Consider the following 21,547-nt stretch of genomic DNA (forward strand, 5'->3'; position numbering starts at 1 on the left):
CGGCTTGCATGAATGCGCCGGCTAAGGCGCTGTTTTTACGGTTCGATTTTTGGCCCCCTGGTGGCGAAATGAGTGAACTACCAAAACCAATAAAGTCTTGGAAGCGTGTGCAGCGACTACCCCAAGGCTGTGAAACCGAAACAGGTGCCACTTTGTAAACAAATTTGTTGATTGATTGATTGTAGTGTTTAACGCGCCGACGCAACGCACGCGATGAGGCGCGCCGTAGTGGAGGGCTCCGGATTGATTTTGACCACCTGGGGATCTTTAACGTGCGCCGAAATCTCGTACACACGGGCGTTTTTGCTTTTCGCCTCCATCAGAAAAGCAGCCGCCGCGGCAGGGAATCGAACCCGCGACCTCGTGCTCAGCAGCGCAACGCCTTAGCCACTGAGCCACCGCGTCAGGTTAAACGAATTTGTTGACCCACACGTTTGTGTGGGCTGGGCTGTAAAGGGATAAGCTGTGCCTAATTTTCCTTAGCTTTTGCCGGCCTCAGCCAATTGCAGAGCTGGCGTGTATGACATCATAGGTTCTGTTGTGGGAAATGAGCTAGTGGGTCGCATGGCCATTCTCTTTTATCGTAATTATATAGCTTATTTGAGTGAAGTGTGCGTTAAAAGTAGAGCCAGTATGATTTAACGAGGCAATGTTTTGAACGACCCAAACTTGTGCTTTGTGTGTTTAAATGTGCTTAAATGCTTGATTCCAGCCTCCACTGCACACATGTCCAAATTAAATGGCAACCTCAGCTTTGTGCACCAAGCATTGTCCGTGCAAAAAGAAAACCTGAATAGACTGAAGGGTAAATGCTGTGGCTGATGCTGTTCCACTAAGCCAGACATTAGTATATTGGTCATGGTCATATAGGTGGCACTCATACTCTTTGAAATGAGCAGCTAGAGGGCCGCTAGCGCAAAAGAGGAAGAAATCAAAGGCAACAACCACCTGGAGTCAATTGAAAACCTATTCTTTTTTCCGTTTTTTTTTTTGCAGTTCGTAAAAGTCGTGTTTATATTTACAACAACGCCAACTCCGGGAACATGTTGGTGCCAAAGATGAGGATGGGGGGCATTCATCTTGACTCAGGAACATCTGCAGGCAAGGAGGGAGCAATCCAAGAAAAGTTAGTTAACCTCAAGAAAGCAAACAAACAAAACACTGGCCGCGTATCTGCTCGCTTCGCTGGAAATGTCAAAAGACGATAGTCTTCTGCACGTAACTGCTACGCAACTGCCTCCCCTCCTTCAACCTCCTATCTCGGTTCTTCCATGATAAACGTAATCAACGTTTGCTAAAATTCAATTTTCCCGCATTTGCACTGCTTGTGCGTCACCTGTTGGCACCTTTTGCAACTGTCGGGCTCGAGGCTCAAGCATCTCATGTTCAGCGCTAGCCCTTTTTGTATTTTTGGCATTTTTTGTTATTTGCAGCCACAAAAAACAAGCCCACATGCATTTTTAATTCACCAGTTATGCATTGATGTCTCTCTTCAAGTATGCCTAATGTTTCCTTTTGCTGAACAATGTTGACGAGTATGAAACACTGTGCCAGATTTGGTAGTTTGGGAAGTTTTTTGCTTACACAATGTTCTCATTTCAGAATTTTTTTTATCTTATGGCTGGGCAGCTGAATTGAGGGACAGACCAAAATTTTCTCGTTCGAGTAGCCCTTTAAAAAGAGCAGTCTTAAAAAAAAAATACAGAAGTTGCAGTTTATTCGAGCTATGACACAACTAAGGTCCACCACAAGTGCAGTTCACTGTTTTAATAGCTTCCCCGTGCTACTTCCACATATGCTTTATATGGAAGTATAAAGCGTTTAACCAAAAAGCATATGCTTTGCAGAGAGAAGGAATTTCTTCAATAGACTTGTGCTTGCGGTGTTACACTTTGCCTCATGGACGGAATGTATAGGGTTGACATGTGAGCAGATAGAGTGGATCCCAATATTCGAGGCACTTTTTGCGCTGTACACAGAAAGTCCGACCACAGCATTTCCTCCGCATGGTCGAGGTAAACCACACAAAAATGAGGCAGACTAGAGAGACGCACATTTTGAAAATTGCTGCAAATCAGCTGCTGCCCGCTACGGCAACACTTTGAAGCTGAGATTACAACGGTGGTCCCCTTTCTATGGCTTTCAGGAGCGGCACACAGCGAATTGTACTACAGTGTTTCCCTTCCGTTTTGCCCAAACATACACCAGTTTCCGGTGGTGTCTCGTTACGAATGCCTTATTAAAAAACATCCCATCCTAAAGAAAGTTGAGATAAGCGTGAAAGTTTTATTGCACCAAAACTGCCTCAAAAGTGCATCATCAAAACCTTCGCTAAAAGTGCGTGCAAACCTCGCTGAAAGTGCACACCCAATCGATCGTCAGACCTTCAAGGACCCAAATTGCAAACAAAAAACGAGCCCACGTGATGATTTTTTGCACACTAAGTAACCGCATTCATGAACGATCTGCATGTGTACCGATACGTGGTTTATGAGATAAAGGTATAATATTGTACTCCTTCTCGATGGTCGATGTGTGCATCGTCTTATCTAGACCGTTCCTTTTTCGCAATTTTTAGGTAGCCGTTTTGACACAATGCAAGCCCTGTTTCACGCACGTGCCGTGTGCCCAGATATCGTATCAGAGCTCCTCGGTCGACCAACCGGTGTATGAGGGAAATGCATTAGTTTTGTGACAGGATGCCGTCAGTCCCACCAACAAAGCTTTCGCTTTAAAAATCAGCTCAAATGAATCAAATGGCTCTAATCTGTCCTAAGAAGTACATTTCTCGGTGGAAAGCACCCCGAAACATTGACGAAAATGTACAGGCCACGATAAACAGGACACGGTGCCGACTAACAACTGCATGTTCCACAAAAAGAGAACACGGTTATACACCGATCTCTTGCTCTTCCTTTTTTCTCCACTGTTCGGGCTGGTTTTGGCCAAGAAGCAGATTCGCACTTCACGAGGCACATTAGAATTGTGAAAATGATGCATTTCCCAACGGGCTGCAAAAGAAAACTTTTCCAGGATCGTTCCAGGATCGGTGCACGTTCCGAAGATACCAACAGCTGCATGCTTTGCCCTAAGCTACGCGTAGGCTGACGAATGATGCTTACCTAACCGACTGCACCTCGAAAGGCCCGTGCTGTTGCAGCCAGTTCTCGTAGCTCACGCCACTGCCGCGCTGAAAAGCAGTGAGACCAAACGTTCGTCACGCAAGGCTGTTTCTAGAGGTGCGAACAAGCATGCAACCTTGCTCAGGCTATCCACCAGAACAGCGGGCAAGCCCTGCCTGGTTATGAGCAAAAATGTGCTGCAGCTTGGTGGCTTCCTTCAGCCATCAAGCTTTTATTTTTTTTTTTCTTGAGGTATAATTCACGCAACAATGAAAACAAATACAATGTAAGCAGACCGCTTATAATGCAAGTCGTGGGAGCCGTGAAAATCCCCCCTATAATTGAAAGCGCACTATAAACAAAACATGCACAGATCCAATCACATCATAAACTACCGTTCACTCGTCACTCAAACGAACGCTATTCAAAAAAGGTACGGTCTTTAGTTCGCCTTTTTGTTTTCCCTGCATCAGATTCTGCTGCACAGTCTTACAAACTGCTAGTGCAGCTGTAACTTATACTTTGTGTTTATGTTTGGAGGGACCTGCGTTTCTTAGCGTCTAGAAGAACGGATGCCGCAGAGAGGGAAGCAGCCCGGCTCATGCCGGGGAAGCAGCCCGGCTCATGCCGGTGAGACGCGATAAAAACAAAAGTTAAATTTTTATTTCTTTGTTTCTTTCCTTTTTTTTTCCATCGGTGCTTTGCATTTGGGATGCCAAAGGCGGTTGCTTATCAGCACAACTAGTGGAAACCTCCAGCGTCACATTTTGGCTCGATATCTCCAGATGTTCGAAAAGGAAAAGCGTGGTGGCTCATCTGCACAAGGTTCTATAATCATAACAACTCACCGTGCTCACAATGGGGGGGGGGCTTGCTATTATCAGAGGTGTGCCCAGAACAAGGGCAGGTGTGGTTATCACGCGAGTGGAAACAGAACATGCGAACTAAGAGGTGCCTATTTAAAAAAAAAAAATTGGTGTGTCTAAGTTGTAGGGGAGTCCTTTCTCTCAAGCTGCGTTGAACGGCTGAATCACGTTTTTTCTATCTTTTTTGCGTCCCTGAAATGATGCTCCAGCTGCACCGGTTGATCAGTGGACCCACAAAAAAAAAAAAAAAAAAAAAAAAAAGAGAGCACTATAAACAGTATTGTTTTTTGGCCAACCGCATTAAAAGTGTTACGCTTACGCACCAAGTTCTCTATGTGAGGCATACCAGCGGCCAAGAAAACCCACATTATATCCAGCAGCGCCCCCGCACTACAAGCGGTAATGTTATAAATGGTCTACACTGTACAATAATCTAGACAAACAGGGCAAAATCTACATGTGAATGTCGATGCTCTTGTTTTTCTGGCAGCGAAGCAAGCCCAGTTTGTTTTGCATCATCACCACAAATGCATCAACTGTCTCGTTTTAGGTGTCCTGCCCAGGTTTTGGCATAATGCTTTTCCAAATGTTTTGCATATAAAATCATTGGGGTCTGATCAGTCAGTCCACAACCCATTTATATCACTTCTCTCACCTGTGGCCTTTCCTAACCTTCGGTGCCCGCCACGAATGCACAAAGAAGCTAGCTTCATTGAGTCTCCGTGGCCGATTTAAGTGTGACCCAGAGCGAAAATTTCCTGGCACTTAAAAAAAATGACTAGTGAAACTCTCCTCTATGCTGCAACACGAAGTTTGAGTGTTGTCGCTGAAAGTAAGCTGCACAGTAAGCTCATTTAAACCAGACACACGCACGTTCAAATAAATGAGCTTGATTTGTTCAGAAAACTGTCGCATTGTGCCACAGTGTGTGGTGACAGTCTAAGGATAAAACGCGTCAAGGTATGACAAGGTGGAGCTGAAAGGTGTGCCTCTCATGCAGGAAGGCATTGATACCTCCAGACTTTCTTTTTTTCTTTCTTTTTTGCCTAAGCAGAGGCATATTGAGATACTAGCCAGGGCTGGACCTCAAGATTGCACCCACCCAGGGGCCTTCTTGACGGTGGCGGCGGTCCACTTGAGCTTGTTCGGCGGTGGCACGCTGGTGTCCGGGTGGGTGTAAGGGCACGTCGCCGACTGGCACTTGGCACCAAACTTGCACGGCTGCGTACAATGTGGCGGGTACAACAGGGTGGTTGATCTCAAAGCTGGGGTGGCAACTCACACGCTAGTTCTCTCTCCCCCATTGAAACAAAAAGATGGAAACTCAAAAAATGTCGACACGTGTGGTCTATGAAAAGAGGACAAGGCACCCCACTGTCCACCACCATCGTCGGACTGGTTTTACATGCAACACATGAATTGGCTTTGTCAAGGTGTAGTAACAGTGCGGGAGATTATTCTTGGCACCACCTGAGGTTGCTCGACTTCAGTGAAAGTCTGCGTACTCCCGTTAATCTCCAATGTTTCCCTGCAAGACCAGAGGCTTCGGCGAAAGACAAACCCAGAAAACAAAAAACAAGGCTGGCTTCGCACATGCACTTTGTACTTCTTGCAGCCACGACTTCACAAAGAAGGAAGCTGCTGCTGCCTGCAAGTGTACCCGGCTGTTGGTGGCGATCTTGCGCCGTGCTAAGGGCATTGCCGCTCAAAAGCATTCTGCACAAACTAACGCGATACATACTGAGCACGGGAGTGCTTCATTAGCAAAGATTGCCCACTGAATAATACTTACCTGTTCAACACAGCCTTAACTCCAATACCAACACTTTTCATTTTCTTCTTTTGTACATTTCATGATCGTGAATAGCCCACCCGACAGAGTCTCCACGTTTCAGTGCACGGAACTAACGCTACCACCAACTCCACCCCCATTTGTGTCGTCATTCTACCACACAGTGCCGTCAGCAGTTAGGGGCACCCACCAAAGTGTGACTGCGTGCAAAACAAGTTTTGCAATCGTGAGAGAAGATCCGAGGGGTGTTGACAATGAGGTTTCTATCCTCGACATCACAAATTTGAAACTGGTGTACACGTTACACATCAGAACGTCTGTACATGCCTCCAGTTTCACAGGAATGCAAAAATTACGTTGTGCACGCAATCACCAAGCAGTATTAAGATTAAAACTGTAGCTTCTGTAGGGAAAGTTTGGGCCTGAGCGGTGACCTACTTTATGCACTTTAACCCTTTCAGGGTCACGGACCTACATGTACGTCCTCTGCAAACACCTTCAAAATTGTCAATAATGTACATGTCATCACTTGTATGTTTAAAAAGCGTGCATTTTTCACCATCTTCTCTTGCTTGTATATTTTAGGAGCGGTGCGCCGTCTATCGCGCGCGCATCTGGCCGCGCGTGCGCGGGCGCAGCGGCTGGTTTTGTTATCGTCCTGCGGGCGCTTCCCGCTCTTTGCGCCCACGAGACTGATGTCTATCTGATTTCGATTGATTGATTGATTGTAGGGTTTCACGCGCCGACGCAACGTAGGCGATGAGGCGCGCCGTAGTGGAGGGCTCCGGATTAATTTTGACCACCTGGGGATCTTTAACGTGCGCCGAAATCTCGTACACACGGGCATTTTTGCTTTTCGCCTCCATCAGAAAAGCGGCCGCCGCGGCCGGGAATCGAACCCGCGACCTCGTGCTCAGCAGCGCAACGCCTTAGCCACTGAGCCACCGCGGCGGGTCTATCTGATTTCGATTAACTCAAAAGGTGCCGGCTTGTTACCCTCTCGTTTTTATTTAGATTTTTTCTTGTGTTACTCACGAATAAACCACATGTATGTAACACCACAAACGATTTTTTCGTCACTTTATGGCCACCCTAAAAAATTACGATAATGTTTTCGCGAAACAGATTCATCCGAAGAATTTAAATCAGCAATAAAAAAATCGACCCTGAGGGGGTCGCATTTGACGAAAATATTTGACCCTCAAAGGGTTAATTAAAGGCGAACTGCACTCAAATTTCACCTCGGCCAAATTTATTTTTAATGTGCAGTACGTACCCCTAAAACAGCTGGTACAGGAGTGCTAGAGCTTGCGCGCAGGTTCGCTCCCGAGCTGGTGACTGTTCAACCGCTCGCTGGACGGCTGCGACGTCATTTTAATGGCCGTGCTCTCCTCGGTTCCGATTTCAAAATCGCCGATTTTTGCTGGCCCCTTGCGGCGTCCATGTGCGATTTGCCCTGCTGTATTTTGCATGTTGCTTTCTTTTTCGGCGAACTGTGCTGAAACAGTGTTTTCAAGAGGTTGAAATTTTGAGCGCAGTTGGCCTTCAAGAGACACAATGGCAAGGCGATTTATGCCAAGCTGGTGCAAGTTACAAGCTGGGGCATTGTCTTCATAGACCACTTTTTCACTCTGCTTACCCCGACTGTGGTGATAGGTGATATAGAGTGTGGGATGACCTTTGGGATGGAGACACACAGCCCTCACCTTTGGGTGGAAGAAGGGGCACTTGAGGTTGGTGCAGTGGGGGAAGAACTTGCACTGCTGCACCGGCGGAGACGACAGCGCTGGCGTGGGAAAAGGAAGAGGACACGATCAGGAAGAGGCTCCCACATCTCACGCACATTCCACCCCAATGCATCAAACTGGGAAATTTATACACAATCTGACACGATCTGGCTAAAACCGACACGAGCACCAGACTCCTTGCCTTTCAGGCTGTTTCGGAGCATTTTGGCGCAACTTTCGCAATTTTCATGCTTTTGGAGCAGCTTGGCGCAGGAAAACGGAGTTGTATCAAACCTGCGCAATATGCGCAGCTGTCTCACCCCTGCACAATACAAGCAAACTGTTCAGAGAGAAAAAACAAAAACAACAAAACAACAGTCTGCAACTAATTTCATAAGTAATTTCAAGCCTCCCCTGTGAGAGGTGACACATTACGCAGACGTTTGTATTCACCTTAGGAAGCAACCTTGCGCACTTACATTTTTGTGATTAAAAAAGAGAGAGAGAAGCAGCTCACCGGTGGGGGGCGGCGGGGGTCCGGGTGCGAAGGTTCGGCGGCTGGCGTGGGTGAAGGGACAGTCCTTGCGCTTGCAGAAGGCGTCGTACTTGCAGTTGGGGTGGATGAACAGGCACCGGTCGCCAAACTTGCACTTGGGGAACGCCCTGTTTCCAACCAGAGGGGGAAACTCGGCATCACCACACGAACGACCCGTCGCATCGTGCAGGGAGGTGCACACAAGTCAGTGGCTCTGCCACAGCACATATCTCAGTCCCTGGCCTCCCGGGCTTCTCAGGACAAACAAAAAGACAAAGGAACACGCACGAAAGTGCCTGATAAAGCCGAGAAACTACTGTGACAAAAATGAAGGAAGCTCGCACGCACGAGTAAGACTTGAAGGTACCGAAGCCGTACGCAAACCTTCCCGACCATTATGACGGTTTCGGTCCATGATTGCAGCCGATTTGCTTCTTCTTCGCTGCCGCAACAACCTTTACTCCATCATTGTTAGTAGAAGAAGTGTGAGCTTCCTTCATTTTCTTGGAGGTGGTAATCATTGGACATCACATTGGAGAGGCGTACGCTATGAAGAGTCTTTCTCGTTCCGATCAAGTGTTGCTGCGATTACGACAAATGCTAGATTTTTTTTTTTGCGAATATTGGCTTATGTCTCCTGGTGCGTATGTTCAGCATTCTTGGCCAATCTCGCTAAGTGGGTATATGCGTGGCAATTTTCTTTCTATTTTTAACCGCGGCCACAAAAAATAATGATTTGCTAAACAGCTTCGCTGTTCATATGCTGCTTGCCCACCTCTGCTGGGCATTTTCCTCCACCACCAGTGGCCCTGTTTTCCACCGATTATTACAGGAGTGGTAATTCAGCAGTAGTTCACACCACAAAATGCCAAGCGAGATGCACCATACACATCAGTTGAAGATGGTTGATATACATGGCAACTGAGCCAGGGAAGCAATTTATCCCAGCAAACAAGCGCTTCGAAATCATGCCAGTGACCCCTCCAACAAATGTGTCCGTAGAGGTGTCCATGCTACCGGGGGACCACCGACTCACTTGCAGGGCACGCTGGGGTGGTGGAAGGGGCAGCGGTCGCCGTTCTTGCAGGCCGGCCAGTAGCGGCACTTCTCCAGGAGGCGGGGGACTCCACCATCCTCCACCGCCATGGCCTCCTCGTCCTCCTCCACCACGCCTTCCATCAGCGCTGCGGAGCAGCAGAGCAAGCACAGTCCGTTTTAAAAGTGACAGAGCAGAAGCTGGGGCTTGTGGGTGTTTTGTAGCGGAAGCTTTCTCAGTGGGATTGATGATGGCGTCCCGTCAAAAAACTAACGCGTTTCCCCATAGACCGGTTGATCGACTGAAAAGTTCTGACACACGGCGCGTGCGTAAAACCTGGCTTCCGTTCCATCAAAACGGCTCCTTGAAAATCGCGAAAAGGAACAATTCTAGATAAGACAACACATGCACCGATCATGAACAAGGAGTACAATAGTGCACCTCTATCTCATAAACCACATATAGGTATAGATGGTATTCACTGAAAAGTTTAGTGGCCGATTTCTTCACTTCGCAACACAGGAAACCGCCATGTCTGTGTCCCCTGTGCCTGCGCATGCACCTTGTGCCCGGATCGCGCAGCAGAAAGAAACGCCAGCGTGCGTCGTCTGCCCGTTTCGGGTTGCGGCGTCAACATATATTATCATGCAGTGCACTCTCATTATGTGGTGGCGCTCTAGTTGCCCTCGCGAACTTCGCGTAAACGCAGAATGAAACCGCGGCTATGAACAAAAGCGACATGATGCGCAAGAGGCCAATGCTGCAGTCGCCTGCGACCACGGATGTCGACACAAGTGCCCTCTAGTGCGTGGTTGACTACGAAGACCAAATAATGGTTTGGAAGAAATGTTTCACGCGCACGCCGATTTAGATACGATGGTAGTGTAGCCACTAGTGCATGCGAGGCCGCCTCCCGAGCCGTGGTGTGCTCGCACCACTTCCCAGTCGGCGCAAGTGCTAGCGAATCGCAAGCGCCCTGTGAACAAATCACTTGAGTTTAGATTGCGCACAGCAAAATCATTGCCAACAATGGGCATCCTCAATTTACCAGTCCTGGACAGTCAGCGGGCAGTCCGGAGACTATGTTCGGACCGAAAATCCCATAGGAATACATGGAAAAATCAGGCGCCGGATCGCATCGCTGGCAGTCCGCGGACGATCCAGCACCAATAATCGAGGAGGCCCAATATTTCTGTTGTCTTTGAACAAATGACAGACCTTGAAAGGGCGATCGGCTTTCATTAGCGTGTGAGCGCGACTTCGTTCATCATGACGCAATTGCACAAATACGTCAGCTCCGAAGTTTTTACCGCTCTACCTAGTCGCACGACAACTTCAACTGTGTCTGGCGATAGATGGATCAAAGCCTGCTGCATGGAACAGTATTTGGCATCGAGGTATTATATAGCTTCGCATTCGGCGGGACACAGATTGGAACACCAAACGGTTCTTGTTGTTATGTGCAGTGCTTTAACGGACGTTTGACGATCAGTTAAACACATCTTGAGCTTTCGTGCTTCTCTCAACTTTCTTTCCGAAAGGATGGTAAATCAATGTTTCGTATTGCCACAAACTATAATCTGGGCCCACTTGCACGAACAAACGTGCTTATTGGCAGCCTTATTCACAGCCTAGTCTTATTCACGGACTTCAATAAGTCTCTGAATAAGATTCGGACTAGTTCGCTTGCTTGAAAGCACTCAGGCCGGGCTACAGAGTGGTCTAGTTGAAGACTACAGGGACAGCCGGTACCTAGACGGGGACAAGAGAGGCCCCTAGGGAAAAGCGGGGAATATGCCGCAAAACTGCTTGTTGCTGTCGCCAGCATTCGGAAAGCGTTTATTTTTAACCATGATTGGATAAATTCAACAAATGCCGACCATCAGGTGGTGTATTTGGGTCTCGTCACAAATGTGTTACAATGATCTGCCATCCTTGGTAGGCCAACACACGCGGCCGGGCCTCGGTCACCCGGCCGCGTAAACGAAGTCATAAAGATTGTCTGCTACAAATCGTGGGCCCGAGAAACCCACTGGGATCACGTGAAAAGCATCCACGTTGTCTCCCGTTGTCGCAACACGAGTCGTGCTTTTCATCTCACCATGAATAAGACTGTTGTGAATTGGCTTCAGGTTCATCGTCATAGACTCAGATGCAACGGGCACTCCAGCGGCATGATCCAGCGGCTCATGCCGCCAAGAACGGAGACACGATCGCAATAACCCGCTGCCCAGCCGGCAGCTCGCTTACCGAATGTTGATATCATGCATGCTGCTTTTACATGCAAAAGATCCCACTTGCTCAAGCCAAATTTGCAATCAAAGTACAAAAGTACACAGTACAGGCCTTGTGGCTTCCGGCGCTGGTGTTGTCTGGCCATTTCTACCCTCTCCTCCCCGACGCCGTAACAGGCATTTATTTGAAGGTCAAGCAGCCGCCACTCGGCATCGTTCGCCACTTCTACGGCTTCTGCACTCGTTTTCACAGTATGGAGGCCGATCTTTATGATGATATCAACCACCTCAGCATAAGACTCTCAATAAGGCTGCTAGGAGCAGGCTTATTCACAGTCTTATCCCAATCTTATTTAGAGCCTCATTCGCTGTCTTACAAGTTTACGGAAAGTGTCTCATAGCCTAGGGAACATAAAACCCTGAAAAGACTGCCAATAACATTAGATTGCAAATCAGACTGTCTTATTGGGCTTCGAGCAAGCGGGTCCTGGTCTGAAATTGATGCCCCGATGCAGGAGCTAGTGCAGAATAAGAGCAGCAATCTCAGCGCGACGAGAGATTCCGTTCCATCGTGGGTGCAAGCCCTATGCGCACCCAGTGCCATCAACGGCTTCACTTGGAATGGAACACTCTTATTCTTATATGCAACTCTTCCTCAGTAGCCTAGGGGTAGAATCGCGGGTGTTGGAACGAACGCCCCGGTTTGAGCACCGGCAATTGAATATTTTTGTAGCGTAAGCTACACTGGCCGAGGTTGAGCAGTTTCGCGTGCGCCGTGAAGGGCCGTCCTGCGCAAGCGCGAGTGGCATTGGATTGGATTGGACTGACTTGACTTGGCTTGGATTAAAGTGGACTGTGTTGGATTGTGTTGCGTCATAACCGCAGCAGACGCACTGGCACCGGCGCGTTCCCAGGTGTGCGTCTCAATTGCGCAGTAGCCAAGTCTGACGCTGCACCGGAGATGCTTGATAGCCTTTTCGCGTGGCTCATGAAGAGCTGCGCTGAGTATGCGCGAGGAGCAGTGACTAGACAGGACTGGACTGGACTGGATTGGACTGGATTGCTGAACGTTAGCTCACGCTACGTATATCCTGGCATAGCAGAGCTAAGCCACTACTAATTTTTTCCCAAGATGTGCAATTTTCTTACTGTAAAATGTTCTCTTAGCTCAAATCTGTGAATTGTTAACATAAATAAGGGTGGTTTGGTATCATTCAGGTTGGCTTAAAGGTGGGGCGTGGCATACCAACACTTTTAATCAATGTTTTGCATCACACCGGAAGTACCAGGCTTGTACCCTCCATGGAATGGAATATTGCTAGCGCAACGGCACGCACAGGTGAAAATCAAAGAAGGGGAAAAGAGAAGGAAGAAGACTCTCGGTAGCCACGTTAAAGCTTCTTTATGCCACGTAATTAATGTAAATACAGTTAGCCTTCCAATGCCTTCCGTTCACCTTTGAGATCCTTTAACAGCTGTTGATTCGTAATTGACTAGAAGGCACAGCGCCAAATACAAGGACAGGAGACAAGACAGGAGAGGTGAGCACATGCCCTGTGCCCCCTCATGTCCTTGTGTCTGGCGCTCTACATTCTAGTCCAGCTGGGGCCCTGCAACCAACATGAGCCATTCCAAACTAGACACGGCAGTCCTTGCACACTCTGTCGGCCTAAATGACATCTAAAGTGTCCGTACTGTACATTGCCAAATAAACCAGCAATCCAACATGCCCAAAAGATGGTCAGGACGACGCAAATAAAAACTCCGCTCAAGCAAAGTTGCATCCAAGATGGGCGTCCACTAGTGAGCCTGTCAGGCACAACACGCCAGCACGGCCAACGCTTCAGAGTGCCTGCAGTCGCCATCAAAACCTCTGCATCCCCTCCGTGACGGGCTACTCCGAGGGAACGTCTCGGAAGAGGTGGCCCCCCGATACGCACCCACTTCAGTGACGGGGCCCGTGATGAGGCGGCTCTTGACGGGTCTCCGGGCAGTGGGAGGGGCCTCCTCCATCTCCTCCTCCTCATCCTCGGGCAGTTCCTCCAGGTCCCTGCCAGAGGCCAGCACCTGCCTGCCTCCCCCTCCTCCACCGCTGCTCCCCTTGAAGCTGAGGGGGTCCACCCCGTCCAGGGTCACCACGAAGCAGGGGGACCACTGCTGCTTGCCTCCGGCCGCCGCGGTGGGGCTCGGGACGTCCCCACCCGCACCGCCGCCTAACCGGGACATCACGCTGCGAGAGAGTCGGGCACAATCAGGCCATCGCCCAGCTAGACTGCACCACAGTACAGCATCCAGACCCACGGCACGAGACGACCAACTGTTTTAAGCGTCACGCACTCACACACACCCTCTGGTGTGTGTGAATACGTGTAACAAGGACTTGACTTGTTTCTTTTGCTTAACAAGACCTCTTGGCTTAAAGAATCTTGGCTTAACTTGGCTTAACAAGGACTCTTGTTGGAACTTTAGTGTTCATAGAATGTAAACAAAAAACAGGCTTAGTGATAGGTGCGTCAGTCAGGCCTCTGTGTGCCTATACGATAAAGAGTTCGCCTTTTTTGATTGTTACTTGAATGCATAGCGTGAGCGTAGTTTCCTTCTAGGTTTTTTTTCTTTTTGAGCTTGAATTCGTGACGACATGAAGTTAATCTGCGCGTGTGCAATATTGATGCAATTATTTCACAAATGTGGGTCTTTCTTCCATAAATCTCAGTTGATAGTCAGCGTTCACCCTGTCTGATTCCTTCTTCTTGTGTACATGTTACCCCAGGTTGTTTCCCCACGATGAAGGTAGATAGTTCCACACATAGGAGCCCTTAAGACATAGTACGAGAATTTCATTTTCCAGTTCCAAGTACCCTATTCACTCGAATCTAGGCTGGCCTCAATTTTAAGACGATCCCTAAAATTAGGAAGTTCGGAAAATACATTAAAAAATTCACCCAATGCAAGCCAGTCAAAAATAGACAGGGGAGACAGCAGCCACACAACTAAAATGCATATAATTAGCTGGGAATCTGGTCGGGTTCACCTGACATCGTTGTAACAATTTCTTTCATTCATTCATTCTTATTCATTTTCACTGCCCTCCTTGTACTAACTGGCCCCCTCATGGACTGCACAATACTTTGTGCTGTCCACAGCACTTCACCCTAACATGTACGTGAGGGAAATCTGTGGCTGCAATCGTACATCACTAAACAGCTGGCAACATGCCTTAGCGAGCCGCATGCCTTATTTTCCTTTCCTGAAGTCGAAATCAAGATACCAATTTCTGACAAGTCCCGGCGAAATTGCATTGTTTCCAATGGGAAAAATTTCGGCTCTTACGAACGGACATGCGCATCCCGGGGGATGATATGAATGAGCCGGCGAGGCGCCCGTCAGCCGAGCAAGCAAGCGACGGTGATGTACGGAGACCCTCTCTCCCCTTTTTGCCGCTCTATTTCCAGGAACGGCCAGGCTGTTTTCTGCTCGCAAAAACGCACTGTGCACTCCACAGGCGCGCGGACGCCGCCACGAAACCGCCTGCACTTTCTGGTTCGTCTCGCACGAATCTTCTAAATAATCCCCGACAAATAAATCTTTTGGAGCTCCCCTTTGCTATCCAAAAAACAACTTCGAATATTCTTTTACAATATTATCGCATTCTTTCAAAGCCACAGGCAACTTTCCAGCCTGCTCACAAGCCAAGCCAAGAAACAATGGAATGCCACTCTCCTTGCGGTACCCAACAGAATGCTCGCTGAAGCACGGCTCACCTAAAACCTGGAACCAGATTTCCCTCTAGCATAAATTACCGTATTTACTCGCGTAATCCTCGCACCCCTAATGTGAGCCACCAAAACTTGGATTTTTTGGTTCCTCGCATAATCCTCGCACCCCCAACTTTGCAGCGCCGAAAGTTGCCTGCTCGCGAAACCTGCATGGTGCACGCGCTCTCCAACGCGCACCCTCCCCCGCCGCCTCTCCGTTCGGCGGAGAGCGCTTTCCCTAACAGGCGCCCTAACACGCTACTCACACTGTCCTTGAGCCGGTTTCGCGTGCGCGCAACTAGACGATGTTCGCGCAGCCTGTTGTCGTGTCGTCGTGTCGTCGTCGTGGTCCCGTCGTTGAGTGGCAGCAGTCAGTAAGTCACCCGCGTCAGTGGTAGATAGCTCGCTGCCATTTTGAGAACTTTTTAATCTCTCTGTTTTGTGCTTGGTGCCGCTTCGCCATGGGGAAGAACGCCAGCTACACTGCCGCTTTCAAATTGAAAGCGATAGAGTACGCGATCGAACACGGCAACCGTGCCGCAGGCAGGCACTTCGGCTTCACCGACTTCAACGTGCGTTACTGGAGTAGGGCACGCACATGACGACGACGACGAGATAGGGCGCGCGCCAGAAAGCAAAGGCGGCAATGTCATGATCGCTGATCGACGGGAGACTGTTTACGTTGTAAATAATAAAATAAAAAGAAATAGCTGCTGTTGGCAACACTAAGCTTACATATACAAAAAACAACCGCTACATTTAGCGGGATTGGCTTAAGGCAAATTGGCAACACTGTGCATCGGATTTTTTCCCCCGCATAATTCTCGCACCCCTAACTTTGCATTGACTTTTCCGAAAAAAAAGTGCGAGGATTATGCGAGTAAATACCGTAGTACGAAACAATCCTGCTGTCAAGTGCACTTATTTGCAATGCTGCACTTTGTGAATGAACCGCAGATGAAGCTTTTTAAGACATCATCCCGGGCTTGACCCGAGACCGCCTTTCACATTTCTTTCACCAGTGCCACCTGGCCTAGAGGTTCAATGAGTTCCAGGCAGCCAGCACGATTCTCCGTTCAAAAAGCTACACTGCAAAGACATCGCACTACCTATGCAATACCCATGCCACACGTACACGAAAAATGACATTAAGTGCTTAATGCCGTAAGTTTTAACGTCATTAATTCACTGCTACATGCAAAAGTCTAATGCCATTCGCTCTAATGTTATTTCTGGTTTAAGGAGTTCCGCACAACTCATTTGCCTTCACGAATGCCTTAAATTTGCGCACTCTCAATGCGATGAAGGCCAAATGAAACCAATGAAAGCCTCAGCACCAGAGCGTTGACGTGGAAACGTAACTGAACTTTGAAATAATACGATTTTTTGCGCACTCTTGGTGGCGAAGTTCTGAAGAAGACGCAGTTTACTAAAACAGCGACAAAACGCAAAACATTGTGTTACTCTTCGCTTTGAATTTTTGGATTTGGCTAGTGCTAGCAGGCGACGGCAGCTGCTGCACTTTTTTCTAGAAAACATGATTTCTCATGTCGTTTTCTTTCACAAAAAACATTTTTAAGCTTTTAAGACGCTTTTCTCTACTTCTTCTCTCGACTTCTAAAATATAAGTGAATTTCTTTTTTTTTGGTCATTATCACCGTCATGCCTAACACATTTAATGCCTTTGCATTCTGGCATGTGGCACAGCCCGCCCAAATAATGTCATTCGGTATCTTAAAGCCTTAAGGGGGGACGCGGCTTTCAACTTCGGAAAAATGACCAAAACATCGTTTTTTTGAAACCCGCATATTCGGCTTCTATGTTTCCTATTCTGTGCGTCTGCAAAGTTTTTACGCTGAAAAGCGTCGCAAAGTGGCATAAAAAAATACTTTTTTCAGGCGCGGTGACAAACTATCAGCGCAAAAGGGCGAAAAAACGGCAATTTTCGGAGCGCTCTATCTCCGCAACGGTGCCACCGGGCGCGGCCATTTTGATATGGTTAGATCGGCCGAGCGATCGTTTTTCCGGTTCCGCTCGTCTCTTTTATCTTCGTTCATTCACAAACGCACAAACGGCAGAAAAGAAACGACGCACAAACGAAGCTAGAAATAAATGCTGAAGCGCTATTGGTCCTCCGGTCGGGGCGCAGAACGACGACCCTCCTGATTGGATGTCGCGGGCGCAACGCAAGATGGCGGTCGCCTGAGCTGCGTAGCGAGCGGATTGAGTTCATTTTCGCCGCTTCGCTCGGCCGAGTTTCTGTTCAATCTGTGGTATTCAACACGGACGTTATCGCGATGGGAATGCCAGAGATAACGAGCCAGATTACGGGAAGTTGTGTGGCTCGAAAGGCGGAGGTCATCGAACGCTTCGTGGTGCGCGTGACTCTACCGTCGCCAGACCCCGGAGGGTGACGCGGTGTGCGCGCTTGCGATAGCGGTTCGTGAAGTGAACTTTTAGTCGGATTTGCGATGTTTACACGCTTAGTTAGTGCTGTGTTTTGACTGTGGGCTCGCTAGCCTTGAGAAAGAAACGGTCGACGCGTCAAACGCTGCGGCGCGCACGGCATAGCCGACGCGCATTGGAGCATCACATGACTGGGCAACCGGTTACGATTGAACGCCAGTAGTTGTAATTAATGCCTGCGACGTTAGTTTTAATCTTAAAAGCGACCTGACCAGCCATATCAGGTATAATCAAAGCTCGATATGTCGCGGTAAGCGTGCGCTACGATGCGCGCGAGCCATATCGCCTTTCTTGCGCAATGTTTCCCGTGCACTTGTAATTTTCATGCAAACAGGTTTGAGTTAGTAATATAGGAATAAAATATGCTCTCTGCGTTAAAAATGTACGTTACTGTGGCAGCATTTAACAGTGATTTTTTTAGGGAAATTATTGATACCATTGCTCAGGGCATACTGGCTGTGCTGCGAGAAATATTGGATGCCTTGAATGTCAAAAGTAGTAAAAAAAAATATGCTCTTGCATTGAAGTTGGGAGTTATGCAGAATACTCTACCAAGCTTCAAAGTAGCTCATTTTCAACCTTGTGGTATGCAAACTTTTGGCAATGAACACCTGCACTATGAGTACTAAGTTGCTGTGCCAGGCAAGATAAAACATGAAAAAAAAGCCAAAAATGTTCAAATTTAAGTTAAAAAAATGCTTAACTTGTTGCCATGGTGACAACACTGCAAAAGGAGGTTGTCCAGTGCGATACAGCCAACCAACTAACCTACTTTGCATTGAAAGCCCATTGAAACACATCTCCCCTCCGTTTGGTTTGCAAAGGGGGGTATGTACTCTTCACGGAGGAGCTGAAAATGATGTTTTCTGGAAAGAGAAAGGCTGAAAAGGCACTCCAATTTCAAGGCAAGGCCTTCCAGAAGCCCCATGTTCAAAAGGACATGAAAGGCTACAACCGTGACGACTTTTGATATGTGAAACCTATGTTGCAACTTCGGAAGCCGTTTTCTCAAAACAGTTTTTTTTGCCACCTGTGTCGCTTGTCCCAGGGATTTCTTCGTGACTGCTGGGTCTATTTTGATTCCGTTTCTTGCATTACATTCCTTGATGAACTGCTCAGGTCGTGACACTTTTAGTTTTCCAGATTTGTTTTTTGTGATTTTTTTATTCAAATAATCGTTCACAGTTGACATGCCTGTTGCACATTAACCTCTAAAAAAATGAAAACTAAAAAACATTGTTGTAAAAAAAAAATTCGAAAACTGTCACGACCTCGTCCATTCATTTGAGAATGCAAAGCACTTCGAACAAGTTTTCTATCGTGTTTTATAAGCCGCTCAAGCTCGGTACAAGCGGAACAGAAAGAAAATTTCATACATAAAAAAGTTATCAAAATATGAACTTCAAATTTTTATGGTGTTATCACAGAAGCATTTCCAGTTGCTGTGCCAATTTTCATCAAAATCCACAAAGAAATAAAAAAGTTGATTTTGAAAGCCACGTCCCCCCTTAATAAACACTTAATGCCATTTTTCGTGTACGTGTGGCACAGGAATAACAGCACCGAGCAGTTCAACTCCCACCACTGAGCCCATATGGATGTGCCACCACTCACCTCGGCGCGCCCCCTTCGTCCATCACGGCACCGTGGTGCTTGGGTGTCGAGGTGGGCGTGGCCTCCTTGACCACCGAGTGCACCTCCTCCCTGGCCACCTCCAGCTCCAGCAGGTCTGCAACGAGGCAGACCACCGAGGTAACCAGGTAACTACATCCACACTGGGGGCTCCAATGTGGCACTGAGGCGAGCTCCAGCTGGTTTACGCATCCACCCCACTTTTATAAAATTCAAAAATTCAAACGCCAAGGCTATGAGGCGAGCCATAGTCAAGGTCTACGGATTGATTTCGACCACCTGGGGATCTTTAATGTGTGCCGGAATCGCGACACACTCGGGTGTTTTTGTTTTTCACTTCCATCAGAGAAGCAGCACCACGGCCTGGATCAAACCCCCTCTGGCCCCAGTTCAAACGAAATTGTGCTTTCAGACACTTCAGGTACACCTGCGCTACTAGGCTTGGCCCCGGTGGAGGGCTTTAGGTTGTCATTAGAACAAATTTACTGCAAACCAAAATTTAATACACACTGGTACAGTGGAACCCCAGTAATACGTCTTTCAAGGGGCCGTGCGAAAGTGTCGTATGGCCGGGTATGGGTAAGTGCCGGCCTAGTAGACGGTCTCATGCGACAGGGGAACTAAGAACTTATTTAAACAAATACGTTTAGCATGTTCTTGCTTAAAGGCCAACTGCACTCAAAATTTCGACTTCTTGAAAACCCTATTTCCGTATAGTCTGCTTAAAAAGAAAGCAACATGCAAAATACAACAGCTGGAATACGCATGTGGATGCCGCAAGCGGCCAGCAAAAATCGGCGATTTTGAAACCGAAACCGAGGAGAGCGCGGCCATTGGGGTGACGTTGCAGCCGTCCAGCGAGCGGCCGGACGGTCACCAGCTTGGGAGAATGTCTGCGCGCAAGCTCTACGCACGCACGGGACAGCAGAGCTCGACCGGTTCTCCGGGTGCGTGGCTGGTCAGAGGAAGAAGCCCCCATCGGCTGGAACGTCACAGGCGCGTCATGGCTGTTTACGCGATCCGCCGGCAGGTGCAGTGTGGTCTGTGGCATAGCTTTTTTAAACGCTTCTGACTGATTAACGAGGCGTTTCACGGGGCTACCACTTGTGTCCCAGCTTATTTGGGGGTACTTACTACGCATTAATAATAAATTTGGCCGAGGTAAAATTTGAGTGCAGTTCGCCTTTAATTTGCAAACCCTTAGCTAAAATCTCTCAAGTTTATAAAAAAATAAGAAGCGCCTATTTTGTGCCCCCCTCCTCTCCACAACGTCTGCGTTAGCCCGCCAGTTGCCGCCAGCCATGCGCCGCGCGCGCACCAGAACAGTGGGAAGGCAGTGGGAAGGCAGACGCGGGTGACCAAATTGAGAGGGGAAAAGGCGAGAGTGTAAAACTGCCAAGGCCAAGCGAAATGAACAATAGCACGAGGCAGCGATGAAAAAAAGGCGGCAAAAAAAGGACCGGAGCGACAACGTGGCTTTGAAAGACAATGATAAGCAGAGAGCGGAGAGAGAGGGGGAGAGGAGAGCGTTCTGAAAGGGAGGAACTTGAATCGAGTGGGCAAGGAAAGTGGGTGCTGGGTTGCATCGTGGGTATTTTCACATTCGTCGGCTCGATGCGAGCTTCAAATTCGCGGTCCGCTGGCCACCTGGGCTTCTTGCAGTTGGTGCGTCGGTGTTTTGCTGCTGCAATGGAAACTCCTGCCCGCCAGTGCCCGCATGCTTGCTTGCGTCTCTTCAGCAAGCGGTCAGCCTCACTTGTGCACCTTTGCAATCAAGCAGTGTCAAACGGGGGTTAAGAATAAAGAAAGGTAGGGACAACACCGCAAAGTGGTGTAAAAGATGGAAAGAACGTCGGTTTACCTGCGCCAGGGTCCGTCATATGAAGCGGACAGCACGCACCTGAGCACTGTATCATCAGGATTTCTAATGCACTGTTTCTATGGGGAGTTTGCCGGGACCACGGTGATCAGTCATAAGAAGTGGGTTGTCAAAAGACCAGGGGACGTATCACTGAGGTTCCACTGTACTTTAGTTTCTAATGAACAAAAAAACAGCCCCCAATGTCGAGAGTCCAAGCCGTGACCCTGTGCTCAGCTTCCGAGTTACCACAGAGGGTTTTCCAGTGAGTTGAAGGTTGGGGATGATCTATCAGAACACTCACCGGAGTCCTCTTCCTGTTCCATGACCTGGCTGCCACCAACGTCCACTGCAACAAAGTTGGCAAGGCATGAGGCGCCTGCTTTTGCTTGCATGGCATCAATTTGCCACACACTGCCATGAAGAAATGTTGATTCCTCAACATGTCAACACAAGAAGGGTATTCAACTGGCTGCAGTTCCTCCAGCCATTGATAACAAGCTAGGCATCCTTGCAGCTTGTAT

At 48.3% G+C, this 21,547-nt stretch overlaps 1 protein-coding gene across 4 annotated transcripts in view; it reads right to left on the reverse strand.

Moving 5' to 3' along the window:
* Window positions 1-953: 953 nt before the first annotated feature.
* The window catches only part of Nab2 (Nuclear polyadenosine RNA-binding 2), a 50,802-nt gene continuing 30,208 nt past the window's right edge, over window positions 954-21,547 (reverse strand). For all 4 annotated transcript variants that reach the window (XM_077678919.1, XM_077678918.1, XM_077678916.1 and 1 more), the window contains 9 exons: window positions 21,328-21,372; window positions 19,148-19,262; window positions 13,253-13,542; window positions 9,079-9,226; window positions 8,025-8,170; window positions 7,487-7,566; window positions 5,091-5,209; window positions 3,123-3,190; window positions 954-1,095 (listed from right to left, as the gene is read on the reverse strand). In XM_077678919.1, the coding sequence (XP_077535045.1) occupies window positions 3,175-3,190; window positions 5,091-5,209; window positions 7,487-7,566; window positions 8,025-8,170; window positions 9,079-9,226; window positions 13,253-13,542; window positions 19,148-19,262; window positions 21,328-21,372 (959 nt within the window). In that variant the 3' untranslated portion in view covers window positions 954-1,095; window positions 3,123-3,174. The remainder of the gene's footprint in view (window positions 1,096-3,122; window positions 3,191-5,090; window positions 5,210-7,486; window positions 7,567-8,024; window positions 8,171-9,078; window positions 9,227-13,252; window positions 13,543-19,147; window positions 19,263-21,327; window positions 21,373-21,547) is intronic.

This window comes from Haemaphysalis longicornis, unplaced genomic scaffold (genome assembly GCF_048455015.1).
Source record: "Haemaphysalis longicornis isolate Haplotype H1 unplaced genomic scaffold, Haemaphysalis longicornis Haplotype H1 scaffold_7, whole genome shotgun sequence".
NCBI classification, from domain to species: Eukaryota; Metazoa; Arthropoda; class Arachnida; order Ixodida; family Ixodidae; genus Haemaphysalis; species Haemaphysalis longicornis.